Source organism: Giraffa tippelskirchi, chromosome X (genome assembly GCF_054371585.1).
Source record: "Giraffa tippelskirchi isolate mGirTip1 chromosome X, T2T-mGirTip1v1.2.pri, whole genome shotgun sequence".
NCBI lineage: Eukaryota > Metazoa > Chordata > Mammalia > Artiodactyla > Giraffidae > Giraffa > Giraffa tippelskirchi.
This window is the reverse complement of record NC_137289.1, coordinates 119,915,001-119,940,000: the sequence shown is the minus strand read 5'-3', so window position 1 is coordinate 119,940,000 and position 25,000 is coordinate 119,915,001. Positions and strand designations below refer to the sequence as shown.

Below are 25,000 nucleotides of genomic sequence, written 5' to 3'. Positions count from 1 at the left end.
AAATCTTCAAGAGACTTCCCTGGTGGTCCAGTGGTTAAGACTCCCCACTCTCCTATGCAGGGGATCCCTGGTCAGGGAACTAGATCCTGCATGCTCCAAGTAAAATCTCTCATGCCATAACTGGAAAAAAAAAAAAAAAAAGATCCCGCATGCCGCAACTAAGACCCAGCACAGCCAAATAAATAAATAAATATTTTAAAAAAAACCTTTAAAATATGTAGAGCTTCCCTGGAGGCTCAGTGGTAGGGAGTCTACCTGCCAATGCAGGAGACACAGGTTCAACCCCTGGCCCAGGAGGACCCCACATGCTGCAGAGCAACTAAGCCCTTGTGCGACAACTACTGAGCCTGTGCTCTAGAGCCTGGGAGTTGCAAATACTGAAGCCTGCACAACCTGGAGCCCATGCTCCGCAACAAGAGAAGTCACTGCAATGAGACCCCGCCCCACCCCCACCCCCCATACTGCAACTAGAGAATACCCCCTGCTCACCACATCACCGCGACTAGAGAAAGGCCTGTGCAGGCCTGCACAAAGACCTAGCACAGCCAAAAGCAAACATAAATAAATAAAAATGTGCAAAATAATGTTGCATGCTTAATATACCTGAATACGTGAGTACATATAATTTGTACTTTTGGAATATACCAGGCAATGACTTGAAGGAAAACATTTGATCTAATCAAGAAGATAGAACTAATTTTAAAAATAATAATTATGATTTTATGTAGGTGGTAAAGCAATGATGTCATTTATAAACACAAAAGCCACACAAAAATAGAAAAGTGCAGTCTGGAAGCACTAAAGTCTTGATATGAAACAGGGTTTTTGCATAAACAAACTAATCAAAAAAAGGCCAAAGTTTAATTGACTGGTAACATAAATTATTTTTAGCATATGCAAAAAATAATCATGAAAATGCCCTTTGAAACCAAATTGCGTGTTTCAAAAAGGACAAATCTATTGAGTAAGATCAGAATCACTAATTTTAAACTATATTCAATTGTCACAGATACAGATAGATATTTCTCACAACATAAATATTGCATAATCAAATACTACTTTATGTAAAACCTATTCAGCACACTAAATAAACTCCATAATATGTCATGCTTTTTAGTAATTATATTTCTCTCTCCAGCATGCAATATTTAATTCAAGAATAATTTACTGAAGGAGTAGATGGCAAACAGACATTGTTTTCTCCTAAAAACACTGTAGTAAAGAAAGAGACGTGGTGGTAAATTAATAAAAGGCTGAAGGTTTAAAATGAGCTTGAGGAGAAAGAAGATGAGATTAAACCTTCAAGAAAATTAAGACACAGCACAGTTTCTTAACTACAAGTCACGTTACTGGTAATTATGGTAATATGTTTTACTTAATATGTTCAGAAGACTGCCTCCTCATTTACCAAGTCTTTGGGGAAAACGAGTTAGCTGTACCCTTTTGATCAGTATATTCTGTTGGACAGACCAGGAAAATCCCTGGGAAGCTGAATGGGAGCCCAGATCTTCTACTTCTTCATAATCTTTTATGTAATAGTGACTAAAGGATTTTTCTTATTTCCAATATTAGATACTTGAAAAAGAGTTAATGAAAGTGAAATAAAAAGGAGATACATTTATTAACCTCCATATTTTCGAGGAGCAAATAAAATTTATTTCCTTCAGAGGACTCATTTCAGGGACTATAAGCTCACATGCTGTCAGGGACTGGACAAATATATTTATTTTACATAAATGCAAATTATACTTTCATTGAGGTATAATTCATATACCATAAATGCACTCCTTTAAAGTGTATGCTTCAGTTTTTAGTATATTCACAAAGTTGTGCAATCATCACCCCAAAAGAAATCCTGTCCATTAGCAGTCACGTCCCTTTTCCCCTCCCTGTACCCCACCCCCCTAAACTCTGGCAGCCACTAATCCACCTTCTGTCCCTGTGAATTTGTCTATTCTGGACATTTCATGCAATCTGAATCATACACTATGTGGCTTTTTGTATGATTTTTCTCTGTTTAGTTTTCAAGATTCATTTATGTTGTAGTATGTGTGTGGTACCTTATCATGTTTACATGTGAGTAATATTCCACTGTATGGATATCTCACCTTTCATTTACCATTCATCAATTGATAAGACGGTTGTTTTCTCTTGAGCTATTACGAATAATGCTGTCATGAACATTCATGTACACTGGCCTCAGAATTTAAGCTCAAAAATTTAGATTTGCAAGGGGCTTCCATGGTGGTACAGTGGTTAAGACTCTGAGCTTCTGCTGCAACGGGCGAGAGTTCAATCCCTGCTTAGGGAACTAACATCCTGCACCGCAATGTGGCATGGCCAAAAATTAATTAAAATTAATTGAGCAACTAGTTTTTAAAAACTTTGTAAAAAAAACTTTCTATTTCATATTGGGGGTGTAGCCGATTAACATGAGCAACTTGTTTTTAACCTATCTTCTGTTTCTCAGAATATTTATCTTTACAGTCCCCAAATTTAACTTAATAGGTCATTTTCACTAAAACTGATGACAGGGAAATCTTTAGAAATTCTGGTGAGAGTTCTTTGTCTGTGATACTTAACACATTTTATCCTTTAACGTAAGACCGGAGCTAAGATATGTATCTATAAAGTATAGATCAAGTAGCAATCAAGTTGGTTTTGAAACTCACTCAGTTTTCCAGTAATGCCTATTATGTGACCTGATGAATTGTTAGGTTGCAAGAACAGATCAAGTAAACTTCCTTATTTAAAAAGTATAGTTAAAACAAGCTATTACAAAGTTCTAGTTAAAAACTAATTCTTGGAACACTTTTACACTGTTGGTGGGAAGGTAAAATGGTGCAGCCACTATGGAAAACAGTATGAAGATTCCTCAAAAAATTAAAAATAGAACTACCATATGATGCAGCAATTCTACTTTTGAGTATATATCCCAAAGAATCGAAATCAGGATATCTACACTCCCAGGTTCACTGCAGCATTATTCACAACAGCCAACATATAGATACAACCCAAATGTCCACTGACAGATGAATGGATAAAGAAAATGTGGTATATACATACAATAGAATCTTGATCAGCCTTAAAAAGAAGGAAATTCTACTGTTTGCAACATCAATGGACCTATAACACCTTATGCTAAGTGAAATAAACTGGACACAAAAAGAAATACTGCATAATCTTCCATTATGTGTGGAATCTTAAAAAGTCAAACATATAAACAGAAAGGAGATTGGTGGTTAGCAGGGGGTGGGGTGAGGGGGTTCAATGGGTATGAAGTTAGTTACACAAGATGATTAAGTCCTAGAGATTGCTGTACAACTTAGTGCCATAGTTAACAATACGTTATTGTGCATTTAAAAATTTAAGAGGGTAGATTTCATGTTAAGCATTCTTAAACATACAAACACAGAAAGCAAAGGGACACAAGGAAATTTTTGGAGGTGATTGGTATGTTTATAACCTTGATTTTGGTGATGGGATAATGGGTGTATGCATTAAGTCCAAGCTCATCAAAGTATATACATTAAATATGTACAGTTTTCTATATATCAATTATACCTTATTAAAGCTATAAAAATAGTAATTTTTGCACTTCTCTTTATGATTAGACACTATGAGGTAAAAACTACCTACTTGACTACCAATGCTGTTATAGTTTCTGTGCTATGACATCTTTGTTTCATGGTTCCTCCTAAATTGCAATCATTCTTCATTCCCACAGGATACAAAATACCTATAAGCCAAAGAACTGAGACTTAGGCATTTAAAAAAAAAAACACACACTAAACAATTCTAAGATATCATTACAGAAGCAAAAATGCATTATTTATGTTACTGATTACCTGGAGAACAAAAGATTGAGGTGTTGGCGATTGAGTTCAGAAAATAATGGCGTACTTGACTCCACCAACTCACCCAGGTAGAGAGGAACTGAAGCATAGAGTGGAACCAGTAAGCCATGGTTAGCCATGACTGCAAGACTCTATTGAGAACAGCTGCTGACCTCACCGGGGCATTTTCTGGATGCTGAGATGGGACAGTGTAGTCTTTTTTAACAGAACAAGTAAGGTGCTCATCGTCCCAGAAACTACTTCTTCAGCTGTTGGTTAATTCTTCAGTGTGTGCCTGATCAAGGGCTAACAGCTGAGCTGAACGTTTCCTGAATCATCTTTCTCAATTAACTTTGATCTAAGTTCTAGTCTGTAAATGAGAAATGCAAGTAAGAATGAGGGTCAATTTATTTTAAGTAAATTTATCATTAAATATCAACGTGTATCATTTCAAACATTTATAAATATCACAATTTACAGAAAATTAATGTAATCTTAAAATTATTGGAACAATGATTTTCACAGTTATTTACATTAACTCAAACTACCTTTGTAGAAACAAACGATGTTTAAAAGTGTCCTTGCCACAAAATAATAATTTCATAGTACCGTTCTGTAACATTTATGTCACTAAAGTGGCAGCTGCACCAATAAAACCCAGCAGATTCAATAATTTACAAACAGCATAATCAGAACTGAAAATGCAAGCTACCATTCATTCCAAACAAAACAAAACCTTTTATATTAATATACAAATATTTTTCCATTTTCATCACTGAAGAAAATAATTAGGAGGCAGTACTTTCTTGTTTGTAGTAAAAAAATTAAGCTTCTTTTAAAATTGACATTGAGAAGCTAGATTAGGTAAGTTGCTATAATGCCTCACATTAAATTTTTTGAGAATTTCTTGGTTGTGGCTGCAACCCAAGAAGGAAATTCTTGGGTTTACTGGAAGCTTTTTCTATCAATTAAACCATTTTTATGTTGTATTAATAATATGTCCATAAGCAGAGATAACTACTTGTCATCTCAAATAGACATTTTAATTTCTCATCAGCAATTTATAACATACTTAGATGGAAAGAGATTCTTGGCTCTTTTTTTCTACTTAAGTTTATAAACTTTTTTTGATATTCCCTCAAAAGGATCCCAAATAGGTCTAAATTTATATCAAAGGAAAAGCAAACTTTATATGGACTAAGTGCTTGTATTTGAAAACAATATTTGCTATAGTATTCCACAGGGGTTTTTTTTTTAGCATATAAAAGTATGGTATAAGAAATTATAGTCACAATAAAGTACATTTTCTTTCATTCACATAGAACATATACTTAAATTTTAAATGTTGGCTCTTCAAGAAAGCTTTTCCTGGGAAATAATATGCATAATTGTTGCCCAAAAATGTATACAGCTGTTTTCCCCAAAATATTTATACACATAGTGGTCCACTTAAGACCAGCCCCATTAGAATCCACTGAATATAATGTGTTCTTAATTTATAAATGGGCTACCCTCAGTATATAAAATATAAACACATGTATGTTACACATACAAAGTAAGAAATATAAAAAGGAGAGATGAAAAGAAAAGGAAGTATTCTTCCCTATAAGATCCTGACAGAAATTCAGTGTAATTAGTGAGAACATGTACTCTTAATTTATAAATGGGCTACCCTCATTATACAAAATATAGAGACATATATGTTATACACAATGTAAAAAATATAAAAAGGAACGAAAAAAAAAAAAAAAAAAAGGAAAGTGTCCTTCCCTATAAGATCCAGATAGCAATTCAGTATAATTAGTGAGACCATGTAAAATACATGAAGAATTTTCAGTTTTGGCAAATACTTTTTAGAAAAATGCCTAAAGAATGAGGGTACGAAATTTCTATTTTAAGAATTTAGTAGAGGCTTCCATTTAAACATTTAGTGAAGATGTTGTGGTCTCCCTAATAAGCAGAGAAGAGGACTTTGGGTAGGGGAGTCTGTTAAAAGGAAGCAAACAAAAAATCACAGATTTTTAGCCAGTTAGTAATAGCCCCTTAATGAAGCGTGTGTAGTGCAGGAATCAAATCCTGGCCCATCAGAATTTGAATATACGTGATGAAAGATTCCAATGGATAGGATCTGAATTCTTCCTAGATCTTACAGGGAATGAGGCAGGAAATGATTGCAAAGGAGGGGGTCAGCCCCAAAGGTGGCTGGTCCAATCTTAACTAGTGCTGTTAAAAAACACACCAAATGTTTCTATAGCATTCTTTCTGCTGCATTTTCTTTATTTCAAGCCACAGGTCTACTTGGAGGATCATGCAGCAAGTGGCTTATAAATAAAATCAGTCTATGAATAGTGTCATCACATTAAGAGACAGAATCACTGGATTCTCTCCATAGGTAAAGAGCTCGCATCTTTGGAATCCATGAGTTGGTAGTATTTACGGCATACCTAAAATGGGACAAAAATCATATATATCAATAATAATCAACATGCAATTTAGGAGTTAAAGCAATGAAGATGATTCGATCATTATTGAGCTAGAAATTCCATATGATTCCTAAATATTGCTTCACAGGTAAAATGCAACAAATATAACTGGGCCAATTTCAAAATTAGCAAATGAACGCTATTGCTAACTGTTTACCAAGACAAGTCATTCCAATTTTTCTCAAATCTCAGCATATGTTACCAAGAGAGATCCTAAAGATGGCAATCATATCTATTTTGGAAGTCTGGGAATTTGGACATTTACTGTATCCTTTAGCTTAGAGATATGTTATATATCCTATTTTTTCAAAGACCAAGCTTTTTCATTCTGTACTGGCATCAAAGGGAAACAGAAGGGGAAAAAATATCGATGAAAACATTCAGCTGCAATGCTATTTTCTTTCCTTTTCCAGACCATCATAATGCAGCCAAAAACAAACAAACAAGCAAAACAAAACAAAAAAAACCTCACGATAAAGAAAAAAAATAGAACTTTTCCTAAAACAGAATTAAAAAAAATTTAAATTATAGTTCTTCTGGGGAATACTCAGACTCTTCCACCAAACATTCCTGAGAAGCAGAAAGAAAATAAGCATCTGCTAATTCTGTACAGATTTATGTATACAGAAGCCTTTTGTAAGGTGTAAAGCACTAATACCAACATGGTTGTTATGGAAGAAAAAGATTTGAACAAATTTATTATAAACAAGAACACAGAAAAAGGTAAATCTAATTTTAAATTCTCATGCACATAATCATGAAATTTTATCATAATTTAAAAGATAATTTAATGTTCTGCTAATGTAGATAATTTTTATTCCCTTTCTGCTAATGTAAATAACTTTTCATTCCATATTTATATATAGTGCTTTAGTGATGATGCCAAGCTGATTAATGCTTGTCAGACTTCTAAAAACAGATGTTCTCCCATATCAATAAAAAATTTTTACATTTTAAACCCAGGTCATCTTGTAATTAATTAAGAGAAATAATTCAACTCTTTCCCTAATTAAGAAGATTTTTTAAATGTTTCACTTTCTTGGCAACATATGAAGTATGTCATTTCCATTTAGGCCATTAATTTGAAGAAAAACTGAGCTATTATCAGGAACAACTTCCAAAAATGATTATTATATTTAAATTAATGCTGGTTACACAGTGAGTTTTATAATGTACTGAGCAATTTTACTTTTATAAGAATATTCAGAACATGCAAAAGTAATAATTCAGTTTGAATTTCACCCCCAATTTATTTCAGCAATAATTAAAAAAAAATTTCAGTTCACCAATGTATTCTCTTAACTAAAATAAAAGTGACAATACATTTTCCCCAGGTTTAGAGTTTTACAGAAACTCTGCTAACATACTCTGGCCGAAAGTCTTACCAGGATTGAAATGTTAAGACTTGTGTAGAAGATTTTCATAAGCATGAAAAACAACTTAGGCACATTTGAAAGCAAATTCAATTGATTTCAAATACTATACATTTCATCTAACACTCTGAACATCCTTTCATTTAAGCATGAACAGTAGTACTTGTGCTTACTGCTGCACTTGCCAGCAGAATGTAGCCCCTCAAAGAAAATCATCTACTAAAAATCAAAGAGAATAAAAGCAGAGTCACAGTCCTTAATTCTGAATTAAATGGTATATTAACTAGACCTTTAATAGATTTTCCAGGTTCCTAAGAACAGGAAGAAGGAAAAATACTGAAAACTTTCTGTTGATTTATACACAAATACATTAACGCTAACTCATATAATTGTCTAATTTAAAGAGGAACTGACCTGAGAGGTACCTTGCTCCGATTAACATTACCACGCTACTCACTATAAAAAAGCCCAAGGGTAGACTACAGAAGATACTAGGGTCACCTGTTGTCATCCGAGTAGGAGGGAATTCCAGTCAAGCAAACCAAAAGAGAGACACATAATTACAATATTTGTGTTAAGAATCACATGATAGCAAAAAAAAAGTTATAAAAATAGTATCAAAGAGTTATTACTTTAAATCAAAACCAGAATCCAAACTGAGGGCTTATGACAGTTAACAAACGGTACAGATAGCATGCCACAAATAGCAAGAACATAGAGCATATAGACCAACATAAACCTTCCACTGGCAAAGCCAAAGAAAGCTGAAGGAGAACTTTCTTTTTGGGAGGCTGCTGATTTTAGCTTTCTTGGTTCTTCCCCAAAAGATACTAAGTGAGCAATCCCATTCCCCATCCAGATTAAAATTATAGATCCTTTGGCTATCAGAGAAGAGTTATATTAGTCCAATTCATGAGTTTGAAAATGAATTTCAAACCCTATTGGTTTCATTTTCTTTTTTACACACAGTTGGTATAACAAAATGAACCTGAAAATTAATGTTACTATAATTTAAAAACTAAACTGTATTAATCTACATTTTAAAATATTGTCTGAGAACACAATTGTTTTGATATTTTCTAACCTGATTGAAAACATTTCCTTTAAAGAATAGCTAGATAGATACAGACATAGGCTTTTCTTGAATTTAAACATTATGTATCTTGAACATTTAACAATTTTTGAAGAAAATGTTATTTTGGTGGGTTTGGAGTACAAAGTCATGAAGTCATTACTTATCATAAGCTCTCTCCAAAAAATATTAAATCCCCAATCATTTCTACAACATTTAAAACATATTAAATTGTATGTTAAAAATTCTTTACATTCCATTCAAATATAGTTACCAACAAGAAAATAAATATGAATGCTTCAAAATTGGCAATATGCTTTGGAAATTAAGCTAACATAATATTCTTCCCATAAATTAAAACTATTTAAAGAGGATAAGAGGCCAGGCAGCAATTTGAATAGCCTTATGAGATCATCAAAACAAGATTCTATCTGTACTATTATTACATAGCTTACATTGCATGAAGAACAATCAGCATTTCACTAATTGAATATTGTTATCTGGATTATTATACAGTTTTTGAGACTCTCAAAATGTTGTACATGAGTGCTTTTCATAAATCTACTACAAATTGTTTTTTACACTTTGCCTTAAATACACTGCAGCCTAACTGAAACAAAAATCAAGTTTGAAAAATCGAAAGCTCTCAAAAAATCAAATTATTTTATCATCAATTCTGATGGCAGAAACAAAAGAATCATGTAATTGTCTTTATCCACTTTTTCTTGGCATTTTAAGTTCACTGACAGTAAGGTAAGGAAACAGAGAGAAAATGATAATTGGCTTTGTGGGAACTTGGCGATTAAAATCATATCCTCAACTGCAAGTAAGGAAGAAGTATGTATGGTATCAACATGGAGGCAGATACAGCGAGGGAGGGGAACAGGTTGAATTGTGCCATTTTATTTATTTATTTGGCCATATAATATTTTTTTGGCCATAAAATAAATAAAATACATTTTATTTATTTATTTTTTGGGAGCATGCGGGATCTTGTTCACTGACCAGGGATGAACCTGTGCCCCATGCATTGGAAGTGTGGAGTCTCAACCACTGGACTGCCAGGGAAGTTTCTGTGCCATTTAAAAAAATACAACTAGTCAAAGAAATCACGGAACTCATTTTCATCAGCTTTTAACTGAGGGCAACCAGAAAATAAATCAGAGTGCACGGCTGTTGCGTCCTTCAAAGCAACTACCACTGTGCTACAAAAAATACCTATGATTGAGAAGTTTAACTGCAAAAGGTCTCAAAACTGCAGACAATCTTAGCAAGAAAGGCTTTGTCACCATCTTAGAAAGAAAGGTGGGTCTCAGAACAAAAGATGTCAAGACAATGGATATTAAGCCTAAAGCTTATTTAGGATAATAAACAAAAGCTTCAAGTAGAAACAGGATGATCCCAGAAGCTTCTCTGAAAAGCTAGATACATTAAAAGTGGTTCTTGGGACTTCCCTGGTGATCCAGTGGCTAAGACTCTGGGCTCCTAATGAAGGGAGCCCAGGTTTGACCCCTAGACAGGGAACTAGACCCCACATGCTGCAACTAAGCACTGGTGCAGCCAATAAATAAATAATTTTTTAAAAAAGTGGTTCTATACTCACTTCGGGGTTGGAAGGCAGGCTATATTTCATTTATAAACTCCTCTCTCTTAAACTATATGCTTCAAAATATTATTGGCCATTGTTTCATTCATTAAATTCCAAATCTTGTATTTAGCAACGGATTACAATATCATGCCATATTAAAGGTATGTTAAAGGCTGTTTCAATATTAAAGGCAGCTCAGAGCTGTTTACAACTAAATAGTTTATTTATGGTAGATACCTTCCCATCTAAGTGATTAAAAACAAAAGTCCTCTAATTTCTGCCAAGAGCATTTCCCAATTATGACATTTCTAATTTACTATGCTTGGTACTTTTCTTCCTCTTATTTCAATGAATTCTCACAACATACACTCACTAAGGGCTTGGGAGCAGTCTAGGAAGTCGTGAAATGTATTATGAAATCAATATAGCTTTTGGTCGGTTCAGGTCATGAAGACAGCCTCCCAAAAAGGCAAAGTCAGTTACGAAGAGAAAAAAAAAAGTTTAGTTGATTTTTTTTTTCATTAGGAAGAAACTAGAAATACTTTTACTTTTAAGAAAACTAAGTTATCAATCAAAGTACCAGGAATAAACTAATAAGGAAAGGTATGGCAGGATAGAGATAAGCACATATATCAATCTGATAATTTACATTTTATGTTTAGAACTTTAAGTATTTTCAAAATGTTAGAAACTATGAGCATATGATAATGCTATTCTTCAGAGCAGCCTTGCTAAGTATAAACAGATACTTAAAGAAGCTATTTAACATACTAGGACAAAGTGGCAATAACAAAAAAAACATTTTTACCACTTTCTGAAGACTGAGTTGTAACCCAACCCATTGATTTCATCACAGCTTTCTTCCATGTAGAATAACGAATTTCACTTTCTAGAAATAGAAAGTAGGAAAACCATACATAAGAAAGGCAGTTTACTGAATGTTAGGTGGCAGACTGGACGGGAGGGGAGTCTGGGGGAGAATGGATACATGTATACGTATGGAATCATCTGCCAGGAGACTCCAGTTCGATTCCTGGACTGGGAAGATCCACTGAAGAAGGGATAGGCTACCCACTCCAGTATTCTTGGTTTCCCTGGTGGCTCAGACAGTAAAGAATCCGCCTGCAGTGTGGGAGATCTGGGTTCAATCCCTGGGTTGGGAAGATCCCCTGGAGAAGGGACAGCTACCCACTCCAGTATTCTGGCCTGGAGAATTCCATGGACTGTATAGTCCATGTGGTCACAAAGAGTCGGACACAACTGAGCGACTTTCACTTTCACACGTATGGCTGAGTCGCTTTGCTGTACACCTGAAACTATCAATAACAACTGTTAGTTACTATGCTACTGGGAAGTCGCTCAGTCGTGTCCGACTCTTTGCGACCCCGTGGACTGTAGCCTACCAGGCTCCTCCGTCCATGGGATTCTCCAGGCAAGAATACTGGAGTGGGTTGCCATTTCCTTCTCCAGTGGAACTGCCCGACCCAGGGATCGAACCCAGGTCTCCTGCATTGGAGGCAGACGCTTTAACCTCTGAGCCACCAGGGAAGTCCGTTAGTTACTATACTCCAATAAAAAATAAAAAGTTTTTTAAAAAAGAAAGACAGTTTACTAAGATGTTCTAAGTACTAATATTCACTCATCATTCTTGACAAATTGTTTCACTTATTCAACTGATGTTTGTTACACTGTATTTAACTGACATGGAGCTTTACCAGGACTCCGATCCCAGTATGGCTGCCAAAGACTGCCAGTGACGGCAGAGAGAAGCTTGTGTGGAAGTTGGAGGGAAATTCAGCCTGGTCTGCAAACTGAAGGGAGATGCAGAGACAGGCTACCTGCTAAGACCAGGTCATTCACAAGCAGGTGGTGATGAATTAGAAAGGAGAATCCTATTTGATCTGCCTTCTCTTTGGGGGAAGGCAGAGGACCTTGGAAAGTGAAAGTCGCTCAGTCGTGTCCAACTCTTTGTGACCCCATGCACTGTAGCCCGCCAGGCTCCTCTGTCCATGGAATTCTCCAGGCTGGAATACTGGAGTGGGTAGCTGTTCCCTTCTCCAGGGGATCTTCCCAACCCAAGGATCAAACCCAGGTGTCCCGCATTGCAGGCAGATTTTTTACCATCTGAACCACCACAAAATTCACTATGATACCATTTTATAGACAGCTTTTTAAAAAGGTTTAAAACAAAATTGAATATATAAAACCTGACTTTTGTACACAAACTTAATTACAGGTATTAGAGCTTCCCAGGTGGTGCAGTGGTAAAGAATCCACCTGCCAATGCAGGAGATGCAAGAGACATGGATTTGATCCCTGGGTTGGGAAGATCCCCTGGAGGAGGAACTGACAACCCACTCCAGTATTCTTGCCTGGAAAGTTCATGGACAGAGGAGCCTGGCGGGCTACAGTCTATTGGTCGGTCTTGTGGCTTAGTGTTGTTTGTTGCAACAGTGAGTCAAATATTTAATGCTCATTGATGTAAATTGTTGCTGCTTTTGTCAGGCTAGCCCTGCTGTGCTTAGTTAAAAGTTACCAGAATGGTCCTTAGCCCAGTTAATCCTGTCCTAAAACTGGGCATTGGCACTAAAGATGACCCAATGCAGACATGATGTGTCGGTGGTCTATATATCTCCCTTGTCACTGTCAGAAAAGGTTACACTAACAGGCTACTAATAAAACTGATACTGTGGCACTGTTATCCTTGTACATGAAGAGACTATAAACAGTAGAAGTGAATGGTAAAACAGTGATTATAGAAGTTTGTTTTTTTTTTTTTAATAGGGAACTATTTCTCTTATTCACATTCATTCAAATATGAAGCCAAGTATGTTCAGCAGCTGAATATGAAATTACCTTTGCATTTGCAATCTTATTTCATTTCTTGATTTGTGACTAAACCACCAAACTCTCTCTCCCTTTTCACAGTACACCAATCTTCAGTTTTTACAAGTACCCTCACTGAAAAAGGTAACTGTGGAGCACAGGGAACTATACTCAATATTATGTAATGACCTATAAGGGAAAAGAATCTGAAAAACATAGTATATATAATTGAATCACTTTGCTGTACTGCTGGAACTAACACAACATTGTATTAGAAATCAACTCTACAATAAAAATAAATAAAAGTACCCTCAGCGTTGATCTGAGGTTCAAATCGCTCCATTGTGACAGCCGACAAGTCCTCAGGCTCCAGACTCCAGACTCCAACCCCTTCTGCAGCTCCTGCAGCCATGGCGGCTCCCAGGGCAGTTGTTTCAGGCATGGACGGCTTCACTGAGGGGAGCGAACAACATCACTATCTTAGCAGTTACATATGCCTGAAAAATCAGTTCTTCCAAAAAAACATGACTATTGGGGTTTGAAGGAATGAGGGTTACTGACCTACTGGAATATACAGAATGTCTGCTTGTAACTGCATAAGGATTTTGTTGTTGGTCATTCCACCGTCTACCTGCAAATGGCTGAGTGGAATTCCACAGTCGCGGTTCATGGCGTCCAAAATCTGAAAAAAAAAAAAAAAAACCCAGTGCAATGAACATCATCAAAGTACCACACAGTAATATCTCAGAAAATAGCCATCTTCTACTTAAAAATACGCAAAAGCTCCCCAAAGCCTACAGAAGGAAAATTGAGATTTCTTCTAGGTCCTCCTTGATCTGGTTACCACCAACCTTTTCTCTTACCACTCCTCTGTACTCACCTCTATATTCAAGCAAGCCAGACAACTCTATTTTGCACCCTGATTTCCTGCCGTGGTATCTATGTTTGTGCTACTACTCAAATCCTTTGCCTAATATGTGTCGCTCAGCATCCCCTCAACTGTAAAATGCCCAGTGCCCAGCAGCTAACAGGAACTTAGAAAGTAATGACAGCTGGGAAAAGAAAACAAACTTGCATTTATTACATCACAGTTTAGGCAGGCTTAATTTAAAAAAAAAATTGGGGGGGGGGCCTTACTGTGCAGCCCATGGGATCTTAGCTCCCTGACCTGGGATGGAACCCGTGCCCCCTGCAGTGGAAGCATGAAGTCTTAATCACTGGACCGCTAGGGAAGTCCCCAGGCTTAATTTCTGATTATGCTGGGAAGATTGAGGGCAAGAACAGAAGTGGGCAGCAGAGGATGAGATGGTTGGATAGCATCACTGACTCAATGGACATGAGTTTGAGCAAACTCTGGAGATGGTGAAGGACAGGGAAGCCTGGCGTGCTGCAGTCCATGGGGGTCACAAAGAGTCGGACACAACTTAGTGACTGAACAACAAGAACAAGCTTATTAAATTCTCATAAAATTCTAGCATATACATATATATAAAATTGGTTTAGGAATAATAAAGGTGGATTAAGTACAGGAAAAAGGCCCATGTTGATTACCTCTCGAGTTTGGAAACAAACAGCTTCTAATGCAGCAAAAGCAATATGGCATTTATTGGTGAACTGAGTGAGCCCACAGATGATCCTAAAAATACACACAAAGATTTTTAAGATTAGAGCAGAATAAATGAGTCATCAATCGGGAATGTGCTAAATATGGAAAGGTTGAATTTGGTACATAGACGTGTACGGGGTCAGGGGGGGAGCCAAAACTGGGCACAAACATTAAGTAGCTGGCAAAATCCTTATAGTCTACAATGTTGCATCCACATATGAAAAAGTTCATGATCTATCTGAATAGATGACAATAATATAAAACCAAATCAATATTCATTTAGATGATGGCCTTTTGATACATAACTTGCAGGTATCTTGAAGATAAATGATAATAATACTAACATGAATAGGAATATGGCCGGGGCTTATTTTCAGATGACATAACTTCATGGTTTTTTTTTTCTAATATTTATTTATTGATTTGGCTGAACCAGGTCTTAGTTGTGGCAGGTGGGATCTAGAACCTAGGTGCCCTGAACTGGGAGGGAGGGCAGAGTCCCAGCCACTGAACCACCAGGGAAGTCCCTGGAGTTCTTCTTTATGTCATGCCACGGGGCATGCAGTGTAGTATCTTAGTTCCTCAACCAGGGATTGAATCCATGCCTCCTGCAGTGGAAGCGTGGAGTCCTAACCACTGGACAGCCAGGGAAGTCCCAACTTCTTAGAGTTTAAAGGTTCTACAATTATACTTCCCAAGTATAAAAGATTTCCTCCATATTTCAAAATCATTTGAAAATATAAAACTATTAACCAATAAGTTCTTAGCTAATATAGTAAATAAATCAAGACTGACAAAAGCATACCTTATTTTCAATTCTTACCCTCTTGCACTGGGCTCCCAATAAGGTGCATACAGCCCCGAAAATGCTGGGACGAAATAGCAGCCATAAGAAGTACCTACTTCTTTAGCAAGTTTTTCTAACATTAAAAACAAACGACAACAAAAAAAAAAAACACAAAAAATCATTCTAGTATATACTACTTCTTTCCATCAACAAGCACACGTGTTTAAAAAATTAGGACGGGACTTTTGATTTCCTAATATGCAGTACAGCAAAATGTTGCTAATTGTAGCAGAATACAAGCAGCAAGAAAAGCAAATTTCTCCACATTGAATACCTACCACTAAAATATAACCCAGTCCAAGAATGACAGGAACTGGATTAGTTTTGTTAAGGTATTGTAGCTCATTTCCACTATTTTTAAAAAAATATTTAATTTATTTTCGGATGTGCTGGGTCTTTATTGCTGTGCACAGGCTTTCTCTAGTTGCAACGAGTGGCAGCTGCTCTCTAGACATGGGGCACAGGTTTCTCATCGCCAGTGGCTTCTCTTGTTGTGGAGCACCAACTCTGGGGCATGTGGCCTCAGTAGGAGTGGGGTATGGGCTTAGATGCCCCATGGCATGTGGGATCTTAGTTCCTGGACCAAGGATTGATCCTGTGTCCGGTGCATTGGCAGGCGGATTCTTAACCATTGGACCATCAGGGAAGTCCCCATTTCCACTATTTTTAAGGTTGCTGACTAGCAGATGAAGAAGTGGCCTTCATTGCATTCGGAATCAGAAATGTGTCCCTGTGTGTGTGTCTGTGTGTGTGTGTGGGTCTGTCTGTGTGTGTGTGTCTGTGTGTGTGCGTCTCTGTGTGTGTGTCTGTGGGTGTGTCTGTCTGTGTGCGTGTGTCTGTGCGTGTGTCTGTGTGTGTGTGTCTGTGTGTGTATCTGTCTGTGTGCGCGTCTGTGTGTGTGTCTGTGTGTGTGTGTCTGACTGTGTGTGTGGCTGTCTGTGTGTGTGTGTCTGTATGTGTGTCTGTCTGTGTGCATGTGTCTGTGTGCGTGTGTCTGTGTGTGTGTCTGTGTGTGTGTGTCTGTGTGTGTCTCTGTGTTTGTGTCTGTGTGTGTCTGTCGGTGTGTGTGTGTGTCTGTGTGTGTGTCTGTGTGTGTGTCTGTGTGTGTGTCTGTGTGTGTCTGTGTGTGTGTCTGTGTGTGTGTGTCTATCTGTGTGTCTGTGTCTGTGTGTGTGTCTGTCTGTGTGTGTGTCTGTGTGCGTGTCTGTCTGTGTGTGTGTCTGTGTGTGTGTCTGTGTGCGTGTGTCTGTGTGTGTGTCTGTGTCCGTGTGTCTGTGTGTGTCTGTCTGTGTGTGTGTGTCTGTGTGTGTGTCGAGGTGTGTTTTTCTCTCTGTGTGCGTGTGTCTGTGTGTGCGTGTCTGTGTGTGTGTGTCTGTGTGTGTGTCTGTGTGCATGTGTCTGTGTGTGTGTCTGTGTGTGTGTGTCTGTGTGTGTGTCTGTGTGTGTCTGTCTGTCTGTATGTGTGTATCTCTCTGGGTGTGTGTATCTGTGTCAGTGTGTGTGTCTGTGTGCATGTGTCTGTGTGTGTGTCTGTGTGTGTGTCTGTGTTTGTGTCTGTGTGTGTGTCTGTGTGTGTGTCTGTGTGTGTGCGTCTGTGTGTTTGTGTCTCTGTGTGTGTCTGTGTGTGTGTGTCTGTGTGTGTGTCTGCGTGTGTGTGTCTGTGTGTCTGTGTGTGTGTGTGTGTGTCTGTGTGTGTGTGTCTTTGTGTCTATCTGTGTGCGTTTGTCTGTGTGTTTGTCTGTGTGTGTGTGTCTGTGTGTCTGTGTGCGTGTGTCTGTGTTCGTGTGTCTGTGTGTGTGTCTGTGTGTGTTTTGTGTGTCTGTGTCTGTGTGTGTGTCTGTCTGTGTATGTGTCTGTGTGTGTGTCTGTGTGTGTGTGTCTGTGTGTGTCTGTCTGTGTGTCTGTGTCTGTGTGTGTGTCTGTGTGTGTGTCTTTGTGCGTGTGTCTGTGTATGTGTCTGTGTGCGTGTGTCTGTGTGTGTGTCTGTGTGTGTGTCTGTGTGTGTTTCTGTGTGTCTGTCTGTGTGTCTGTGTGTGTGTCTGTCTGTGTGTGTGTGTCTGTCTCTGTGTTTGTGTCTGTGTGTGTGTGTCTGTGTGTGTGTGTCTGTGTGTGTGTCTGTGTGTGTGTCTGTGTGTGTGTGTGTCTATCTGTGTGTCTGTGTCTGTGTGTGTGTCTGTCTGTGTATGTCTCTGTGTGTGTGTGTCTGTGTGTCTGTGTCTGTGTGTGTGTCTGTCTGTGTGTGTGTCTCTGTGTGTGTCTTTGTGCGTGTGTCTGTGTATGTGTCTCTTTGCGTGTGTCTGTGTGTGTGTCTGTGTGTGTCTCTGTGTGTGTCTGTCTGTGTGTCTGTGTCTGTGTGCGTGTCTGTCTGTGTGTGTGTCTGTGTGTGTGTCTTTGTGCGTGTGTCTGTGTGTGTGTCTGTGTGTGTGTCTCTGTGTTTGTGTCTGTGTGTGTCTGTCAGTGTGTGTGTGTGTCGGTGTGTGTCTCTGTCTGTGTGTGTCTGTCTGTGTGTGTGTCTGTGTGTGTGTCTGTCTGTGTGTGTGTCTGTGTGTGTGTCTGTGTGCGTGTCTGTGTGCGTGTGTCTGTGTGTGTCTGTGTGCGTGTGTCTGTGTGTGTGTGTCTGTGTGTGTCTGTCTGTGTGTGTGTCTGTGTGTGTGTCTGTGTGTGTGTCTGTCTGTGTGTGTGTGTCTGTGTGTGTGTCTGTGTGTGTCTGTCTGTGTGTCTGTGTCTGTGTGTATGTCTGTCTGTGTGTGTGTCTGTGTGTGTGTCTGTGTGTGTGTCTGTGTGTGTGTCTGTCTGTGTGCATGTGTCTGTGTGTGTGTGTCTGTGTGTGTGTCTCTGTGTTTGTCTCTGTGTGTGTCTGTCGGTGTGTGTGTGTCTGTGTGTGTGTATCTGTGTGTGTGTCTGTGTGTGTGTCTGTCTGTGTGTGTGTCTCTGTGTGTGTCTTTGTGCGTGTGTCTGTGTATGTGTCTCTTTGCGTGTGTCTGTGTGTGTGTCTGTGTGTGTGTCTGTGTGTGTGTCTGTGTGTGTGTGTCTGTGTGTGTCTGTGTGTGTGTGTGTGTCTGTGTGTGTGTCTCTGTGTGTGTGTCTGTGTGTGTGTCTGTGTGTGTCTGTGTGTGTGTCTGTGTGTGTGTGTCTATCTGTGTGTGTGTCTGTCTGTGTATGTGTCTGTGTGTGTGTCTGTGTGTGTGTGTCTGTGTGTGTCTGTCTGTGTGTCTGTGTCTGTGTGTGTGTCTGTCTGTGTGTGTGTCTCTGTGTGTGTCTTTGTGCGTGTGTCTGTGTATGTGTCTCTTTGCGTGTGTCTGTGTGTGTGTCTGTGTGTGTGTCTGTGTGTGTTTCTGTGTGTGTCTGTCTGTGTGTCTGTGTCTGTGTGCGTGTCTGTCTGTGTGTGTGTCTGTGTGTGTGTCTCTGTGCGTGTGTCTGTGTGTGTGTCTGTGTGTGTGTCTCTGTGTTTGTGTCTGTGTGTGTCTGTCGGTGTGTGTGTGTGTCTGTGTGTGTGTCTGTCTGTGTATGTCTGTCTGTGTGTGTGTCTGTGTGTGTGTATCTGTCTGTGTGTGTGTCTGTGTGTGTGTCTGTCTGTGTGCATGTGTCTGTGTCTGTGTATGTGTGTGTGCCTGTGTGTGTGTGTCTGTCTGTGTGTGTGTGTCTGTTTGTGTCTGTGAGTGTGTCTGTTTGTGTCTGTCTGTCTGTGTGTCTGTGTGCATGTGTCCGTGTTTGTGTCTGTGTGTGTGTCTGTGTGTGTGTCTGCGTGTGTGTCTGTGTGTGTTTCTGTCTGTGTGTGTGTGTCTGTCACTGTGTGTGTGTCTCTGTGTGTGTGTCTGTGTGTGTGTCTGTGTGCATGTGTCTGTGTGTGTGTCTGTGTGTGTGTGTCTGTGTGTGTTTCTCTGTGTTTGTGTCTGTGTGTGTCTGTCGGTGTGTATGTGTGTCTGTGTGTGTGTCTGTCTGTGTATGTCTGTCTGTGTGTGTGTCTGTGTGTGTCTGTCTGTCTGTGTGTGTGTATCTGTCTGTGTGTGTGTCTGTCTGTGTGTCTGTGTCTGTGTGTGTGTCTGTCTGTGTGTGTGTCTGTGTGTGTGTCTGTGTGCGTGTCTGTGTGTGTCTGTCTGTGTGTGTGTCTGTGTGTGTGTCTTTGTGCGTGTGTCTGTGTATGTGTCTGTGTGCGTGTGTCTGTGTGTGTGTCTGTGTCCGTGTGTCTGTGTGTGTCTGTCTGTGTGCGTGTGTCTGTGTGTGTGTCGAGGTGTGTTTTTCTCTCTGTGTGCGTGTGTCTGTGTGTGCGTGTCTGTGTGTGTGTGTCTGTGTGTGTGTCTGTGTGCATGTGTCTGTGTGTGTGTCTGTGTGTGTGTGTCTGTGTGTGTGTCTGTGTGTGTCTGTCTGTCTGTGTGTGTGTATCTCTCTGGGTGTGTGTATCTGTGTCAGTGTGTGTGTCTGTGTGCATGTCTCTGTGTGTGTGTCTGTGTGTGTGTCTGTGTGTGTGTCTGCGTGTGTGTCTGCGTGTGTGTCTGTCTGTGTGTGTGTGTTTGTCACTGTGTGTGTGCCTGTGTGTGTGTCTGTGTGTGTGTCAGCGTGTGTGTGTCTGTGTGTGTGTCTGTGTGTATGTCTTTTTTGTGTGTGTCTGTGTGTGTGTCTGTGTGTGTGTCTGTGTGTGTGTGTCTGTGTGTGTGTGTCTGTGTGTGTGTCTGTGTGCCTGTGTCTGTGTGTGTGTCTGTGTGTGTGTCTGTGTGTCTGTGTGTGTGTGTCCGTCTGTGTGTGTGTCTGTGTGTGTGTCTGTGTGCGTCTCTGTGTGTGTGTCTTTGTGTGTGTCTGTGTGTGTGTGTCTGTCTGTGTGTGTGTCTGTGTGTGTGTCTGTGTGCGTGTGTCTGTGTGTGTGTCTGAGTGTGTGTCTGTGTGTGTGTCTGTGTGTGTGTCTGTGTGTGTGTCTGTGTGCGTGTGTCTGTGTGTGTGTCTGAGTGTGTCTGTGTGTGTGTCTCAGTGTGTGTCTGTGTGCATGTGTCTGTGTGTGTGTGTCTGTGTGTGTGTCTCTGTGTGTCTGTCGGTGTGTGTCTGTGTGTCTGTGTCTGTGTGTGTGTCTGTCTGTGTATGTGTCTGTGTGTGTGTCTGTGTGTGTCTGTCAGTGTGTGTGTGTCTGTGTGTGTGTCTGTCTGTGTGTGTCTGTCTGTGTGTGTCTCTGTGTGTGTGTCTGTTTGTGTGTCTGTCTGTGTGTGTCTTTGTGTGTGTGTGTCTGTTTGTGTGTGTGTCTGTGTGTGTGTCTCTGTGTGTGTCTGTGTGTGTGTGTCTGTGTGTGTGTCTTTGTGCGTGTGTCTGTGTGTGTGTCTGTGTGCGTGTGTCTGTGTGTGTGTCTGTATGTGTGTGTCTGTGTGTGTCTGTGTGAGTGTCTGTGTGCGTGTGTCTGTGTGTGTGTCTGTGTGTATCTGTCTGTGTGTGTGTCTGTGTGTTTGTCTGTCTGTGTGTGTGTCTGTGTGTGTGTCTGTCGGTGTGTGTGTGTCTGTGTGTGTGTCTGTCTGTCTGTGTGTGTCTGTGTGTCTGTGTCTGTGTGTCTGTGTCTGTGTGTGTGTCTGTTTGTGTGTGTGTCTGTGTGTGTGTCTGTGTGCGTGTGTCTGTGTGTGTCTGTGTGTGTGTCTGTGTGTGTGTCTGTCTGTGTGTGTGTCTGTGTGTGTGTCTGTGTGTGTGTCTGTCTGTCTGTGTGTGTCTGTGTGTGTGTCTGTGTGTCTGTGTCTGTGTGTGTGTCTGTTTGTGTGTGTGTCTGTGTGTGTGTCTGTGTGCGTGTGTCTGTGTGTGTCTGTGTGTGTGTCTGTGTGTGTATCTGTCTGTGTGTGTGTATCTGTGTGTGTGTCTCTGTCTGGCTGTGTGTATCTGTGTCTGTGTGTCTGTCTGTGTGTGTGTGTCTGTGTGTGTGTCTCTGTGTGTCTGTTGGTGTGTGTGTGTCTGTGTGTGTGTCTATCTGTGTGTGTCTGTCTGTGTGTGTGTCTGTGTGTGTGTCTGTCTGTGTGTGTGTCTGTGTGTGTCTGTCTGTGTGCATGTGTCTGTGTCTGTGTATGTGTGTGTGCCTGTGTGTGTGTGTCTGTCTGTGTGTGTGTGTCTGTTTGTGTCTGTGAGTGTGTCTGTTTGTGTCTGTCTGTCTGTGTGTCTGTGTGCATGTGTATGTGTTTGTGTCTGTGTGTGTGTCTGTGTGTGTGTCTGCGTGTGTGTCTGTGTGTGTTTCTGTCTGTGTGTGTGTGTCTGTCTCTGTGTGTGTGTCTGTGTGTGTGTGTCTGTGTGTGTGTCTGTGTGCGTCTCTGTGTGTGTGTCTTTGTGTGTGTCTGTGTGTGTGTGTCTGTCTGTGTGTGTGTCTGTGTGTGTGTCTGTGTGCGTGTGTCTGTGTGTGTGTCTGAGTGTGTGTCTGTGTGTGTGTCTGTGTGTGTGTCTGTGTGTGTGTCTGTGTGCGTGTGTCTGTGTGTGTGTCTGAGTGTGTGTCTGTGTGTGTGTCTCAGTGTGTGTCTGTGTGCATGTGTCTGTGTGCATGTGTCTGTGTGTGTGTGTCTGTGTGTGTGTCTCTGTGTGTCTGTCGGTGTGTGTCTGTGTGTCTGTGTCTGTGTGTGTGTCTGTCTGTGTATGTGTCTGTGTGTGTGTCTGTGTGTGTCTGTCAGTGTGTGTGTGTCTGTGTGTGTGTCTGTCTGTGTGTGTCTGTCTGTGTGTGTCTCTGTGTGTGTGTCTGTTTGTGTGTCTGTCTGTGTGTGTCTTTGTGTGTGTGTGTCTGTTTGTGTGTGTGTCTGTGTGTGTGTCTCTGTGTGTGTCTGTGTGTGTGTGTCTGTGTGTGTGTCTTTGTGCGTGTGTCTGTGTGTGTGTCTGTGTGCGTGTGTCTGTGTGTGTGTCTGTATGTGTGTGTCTGTGTGTGTCTGTGTGAGTGTCTGTGTGCGTGTGTCTGTGTGTGTGTCTGTGTGTATCTGTCTGTGTGTGTGTCTGTGTGTTTGTCTGTCTGTGTGTGTGTCTGTGTGTGTGTCTGTCGGTGTGTGTGTGTCTGTGTGTGTGTCTGTCTGTCTGTGTGTGTCTGTGTGTGTGTCTGTGTGTCTGTGTCTGTGTGTCTGTGTCTGTGTGTGTGTCTGTTTGTGTGTGTGTCTGTGTGTGTGTCTGTGTGCGTGTGTCTGTGTGTGTCTGTGTGTGTGTCTGTGTGTGTGTCTGTCTGTGTGTGTGTCTGTGTGTGTGTCTGTGTGTGTGTCTGTCTGTCTGTGTGTGTCTGTGTGTGTGTCTGTGTGTCTGTGTCTGTGTGTGTGTCTGTTTGTGTGTGTGTCTGTGTGTGTGTCTGTGTGCGTGTGTCTGTGTGTGTCTGTGTGTGTGTCTGTGTGTGTATCTGTCTGTGTGTGTGTATCTGTGTGTGTGTCTCTGTCTGGCTGTGTGTATCTGTGTCTGTGTGTCTGTCTGTGTGTGTGTGTCTGTGTGTGTGTCTCTGTGTGTCTGTTGGTGTGTGTGTGTCTGTGTGTGTGTCTATCTGTGTGTGTCTGTCTGTGTGTGTGTCTGTGTGTGTGTCTGTCTGTGTGTGTGTCTGTGTGTGTCTGTCTGTGTGCATGTGTCTGTGTCTGTGTATGTGTGTGTGCCTGTGTGTGTGTGTCTGTCTGTGTGTGTGTGTCTGTTTGTGTCTGTGAGTGTGTCTGTTTGTGTCTGTCTGTCTGTGTGTCTGTGTGCATGTGTATGTGTTTGTGTCTGTGTGTGTGTCTGTGTGTGTGTCTGCGTGTGTGTCTGTGTGTGTTTCTGTCTGTGTGTGTGTGTCTGTCTCTGTGTGTGTGTCTGTGTGTGTGTGTCTGTGTGTGTGTCTGTGTGCATGTGTCTGTGTGTGTGTCTCTGTGTGTGTGTCTGTGTGTGTGTCTGCATGTGTGTGTCTGTGTGTCTGTCTGTGTGTGTGTGTCTGTGTGTGTGTGTCTGTGTGTGTGTGTCTGTCTGTGTGTGTGTGTCTGTGTGTGTGTCTGTGTGTGTGTGTCTTTGTGTCTATCTGTGTGCGTGTGTCTGTGTGTTTGTCTGTGTGTGTGTGTCTGTGTGTCTGTGTGCGTGCGTCTGTGTTCGTGTGTCTGTGTGTGTGTCTGTGTGTGTTTTGTGTGTCTGTGTCTGTGTGTGTGTCTGTCTGTGTATGTGTCTGTGTGTGTGTCTGTGTGTGTGTGTCTGTGTGTGTCTGTCTGTGTGTCTGTGTCTGTGTGTGTGTCTGTCTGTGTGTGTGTCTGTGTGTGTGTCTTTGTGCGTGTGTCTGTGTGTGTGTCTTTGTGCGTGTGTCTGTGTATGTGTCTGTCTGTGTGTCTCTGTGTTTCTGTCTGTGTGGGTCTGTCAGTGTGTGTCTGTGTCTGTGTGTGTCTCTGTCTGTGTGTGTCTGTCTGTGTGTGTGTCTGTGTGTGTGTCTGTCTGTGTGTGTGTCTGTGTGTGTGTCTGTGTGCGTGTGTCTGTGTGTGTCTGTGTGTGTGTCTGTGTGCGTGCGTCTGTGTGTGTGTGTCTGTGTGTGTCTGTCTGTGTGTGTGTCTGTGTGTGTGTCTGTGTGTGTGTCTGTCTGTGTGTGTGTGTCTGTGTGTGTGTCTGTGTGTGTCTGTCTGTGTGTCTGTGTCTGTGTGTCTGTCTGTCTCTGTGTGTGTCTGTGTGTGTGTCTCTGTGTGTGTCTGTGTGTGTGTCTGCCTGTGTGCATGTGTCTGTGTGTGTGTGTCTGTGTGTGTGTCTCTGTGTTTGTCTCTGTGTGTGTCTGTCGGTGTGTGTGTGTCTGTGTGTGTGTCTGTCTGTGTATGTCTGTCTGTGTGTGTGTCTGTGTGTGTCTGTCGGTGAGTCTGTGTCTGTGTGCGTGTCTGTGAGTGTGTCTGTCTCTGTGTGTGTATCTGTCTGTGTGTGTGACTGTCTGTGTGTGTCTCTGTGTGTGTCTGTGTGTGTGTCTGTCTGTGTGCGTGTCTGTGTGTGTGTCTGTCTGTGTGTGTGTATCTGTGTGTGTGTCTCTGTGTGTGTCTGTCTGTGTGGGTGTGTCTGTCTGTGTGTGTGTCTGTGTGTGTGTCTGTGTGTGTGTCTGTGTGTGTATCTGTCTGTGTGTGTGTCTGTGTGTGTGTCTGTCTGTGTGCATGTGTCTGTATGTGTGTCTGTCTGTCTGTGTGTCTGTGTGTGTGTGTCTGTGTGTGTGTCTGTGTGTGTGCTTGTGTGTCTGTGTGTGTGTCTGTCTGTGTGTGTCTGTGTGTGTCTGTCTGTGTGCATGTGTTTGTGTGTGTGTCTGTCTGTGTGTGTGTGTCTGTTTGTGTCTGTGAGTGTGTCTGTGTGTGTGTTTGTGTGTCTGTGTGTGTGTCTGTCTGTGTGTCTGTGTCTGTGTGTGTGTCAGTGTGTGTGTCTGTGTCTGTGCATGTGTCTGTGTGTGTGTTTGTGTGTCTCTGTGTGCGTATGTCTGTGTGT

General features: G+C 41.0%; 1 protein-coding gene across 1 annotated transcript; it reads right to left on the bottom strand.

The window, feature by feature from the left end:
* Positions 1-6,095: 6,095 nt before the first annotated feature.
* Positions 6,096-15,711, bottom strand: LOC145535748 (glycerol kinase-like). The gene is made up of 7 exons (XM_081564098.1): positions 15,608-15,711; positions 14,730-14,814; positions 13,740-13,860; positions 13,488-13,631; positions 11,161-11,241; positions 8,107-8,193; positions 6,096-6,280 (listed from the first exon to the last, which is right to left on the bottom strand). Exons 1-7 carry the CDS (start codon positions 15,709-15,711, stop codon positions 6,270-6,272), a joined length of 633 nt encoding a protein of 210 aa, XP_081420224.1. The 3' UTR covers positions 6,096-6,269.
* Between the last annotated feature and the right edge of the window lie 9,289 nt (positions 15,712-25,000).

Coding starts and splice junctions, on each gene's coding strand:
- LOC145535748 (XM_081564098.1), bottom strand. CDS start 15,711: ATGTTAGAAAAACTTGCTAAAGAAGTAGGTACTTCTTATGGCTGCTAT. Junction 11,242..13,487: donor ACCTCAGATCAACGCTGAGG/GTACTTTTATTT, acceptor TTCTATTTCTAG/AAAGTGAAATTCGTTATTCT. Junction 8,194..11,160: donor AACTCAGTCTTCAGAAAGTG/GTAAAAATGTTT, acceptor GGATGACAACAG/GTGACCCTAGTATCTTCTGT.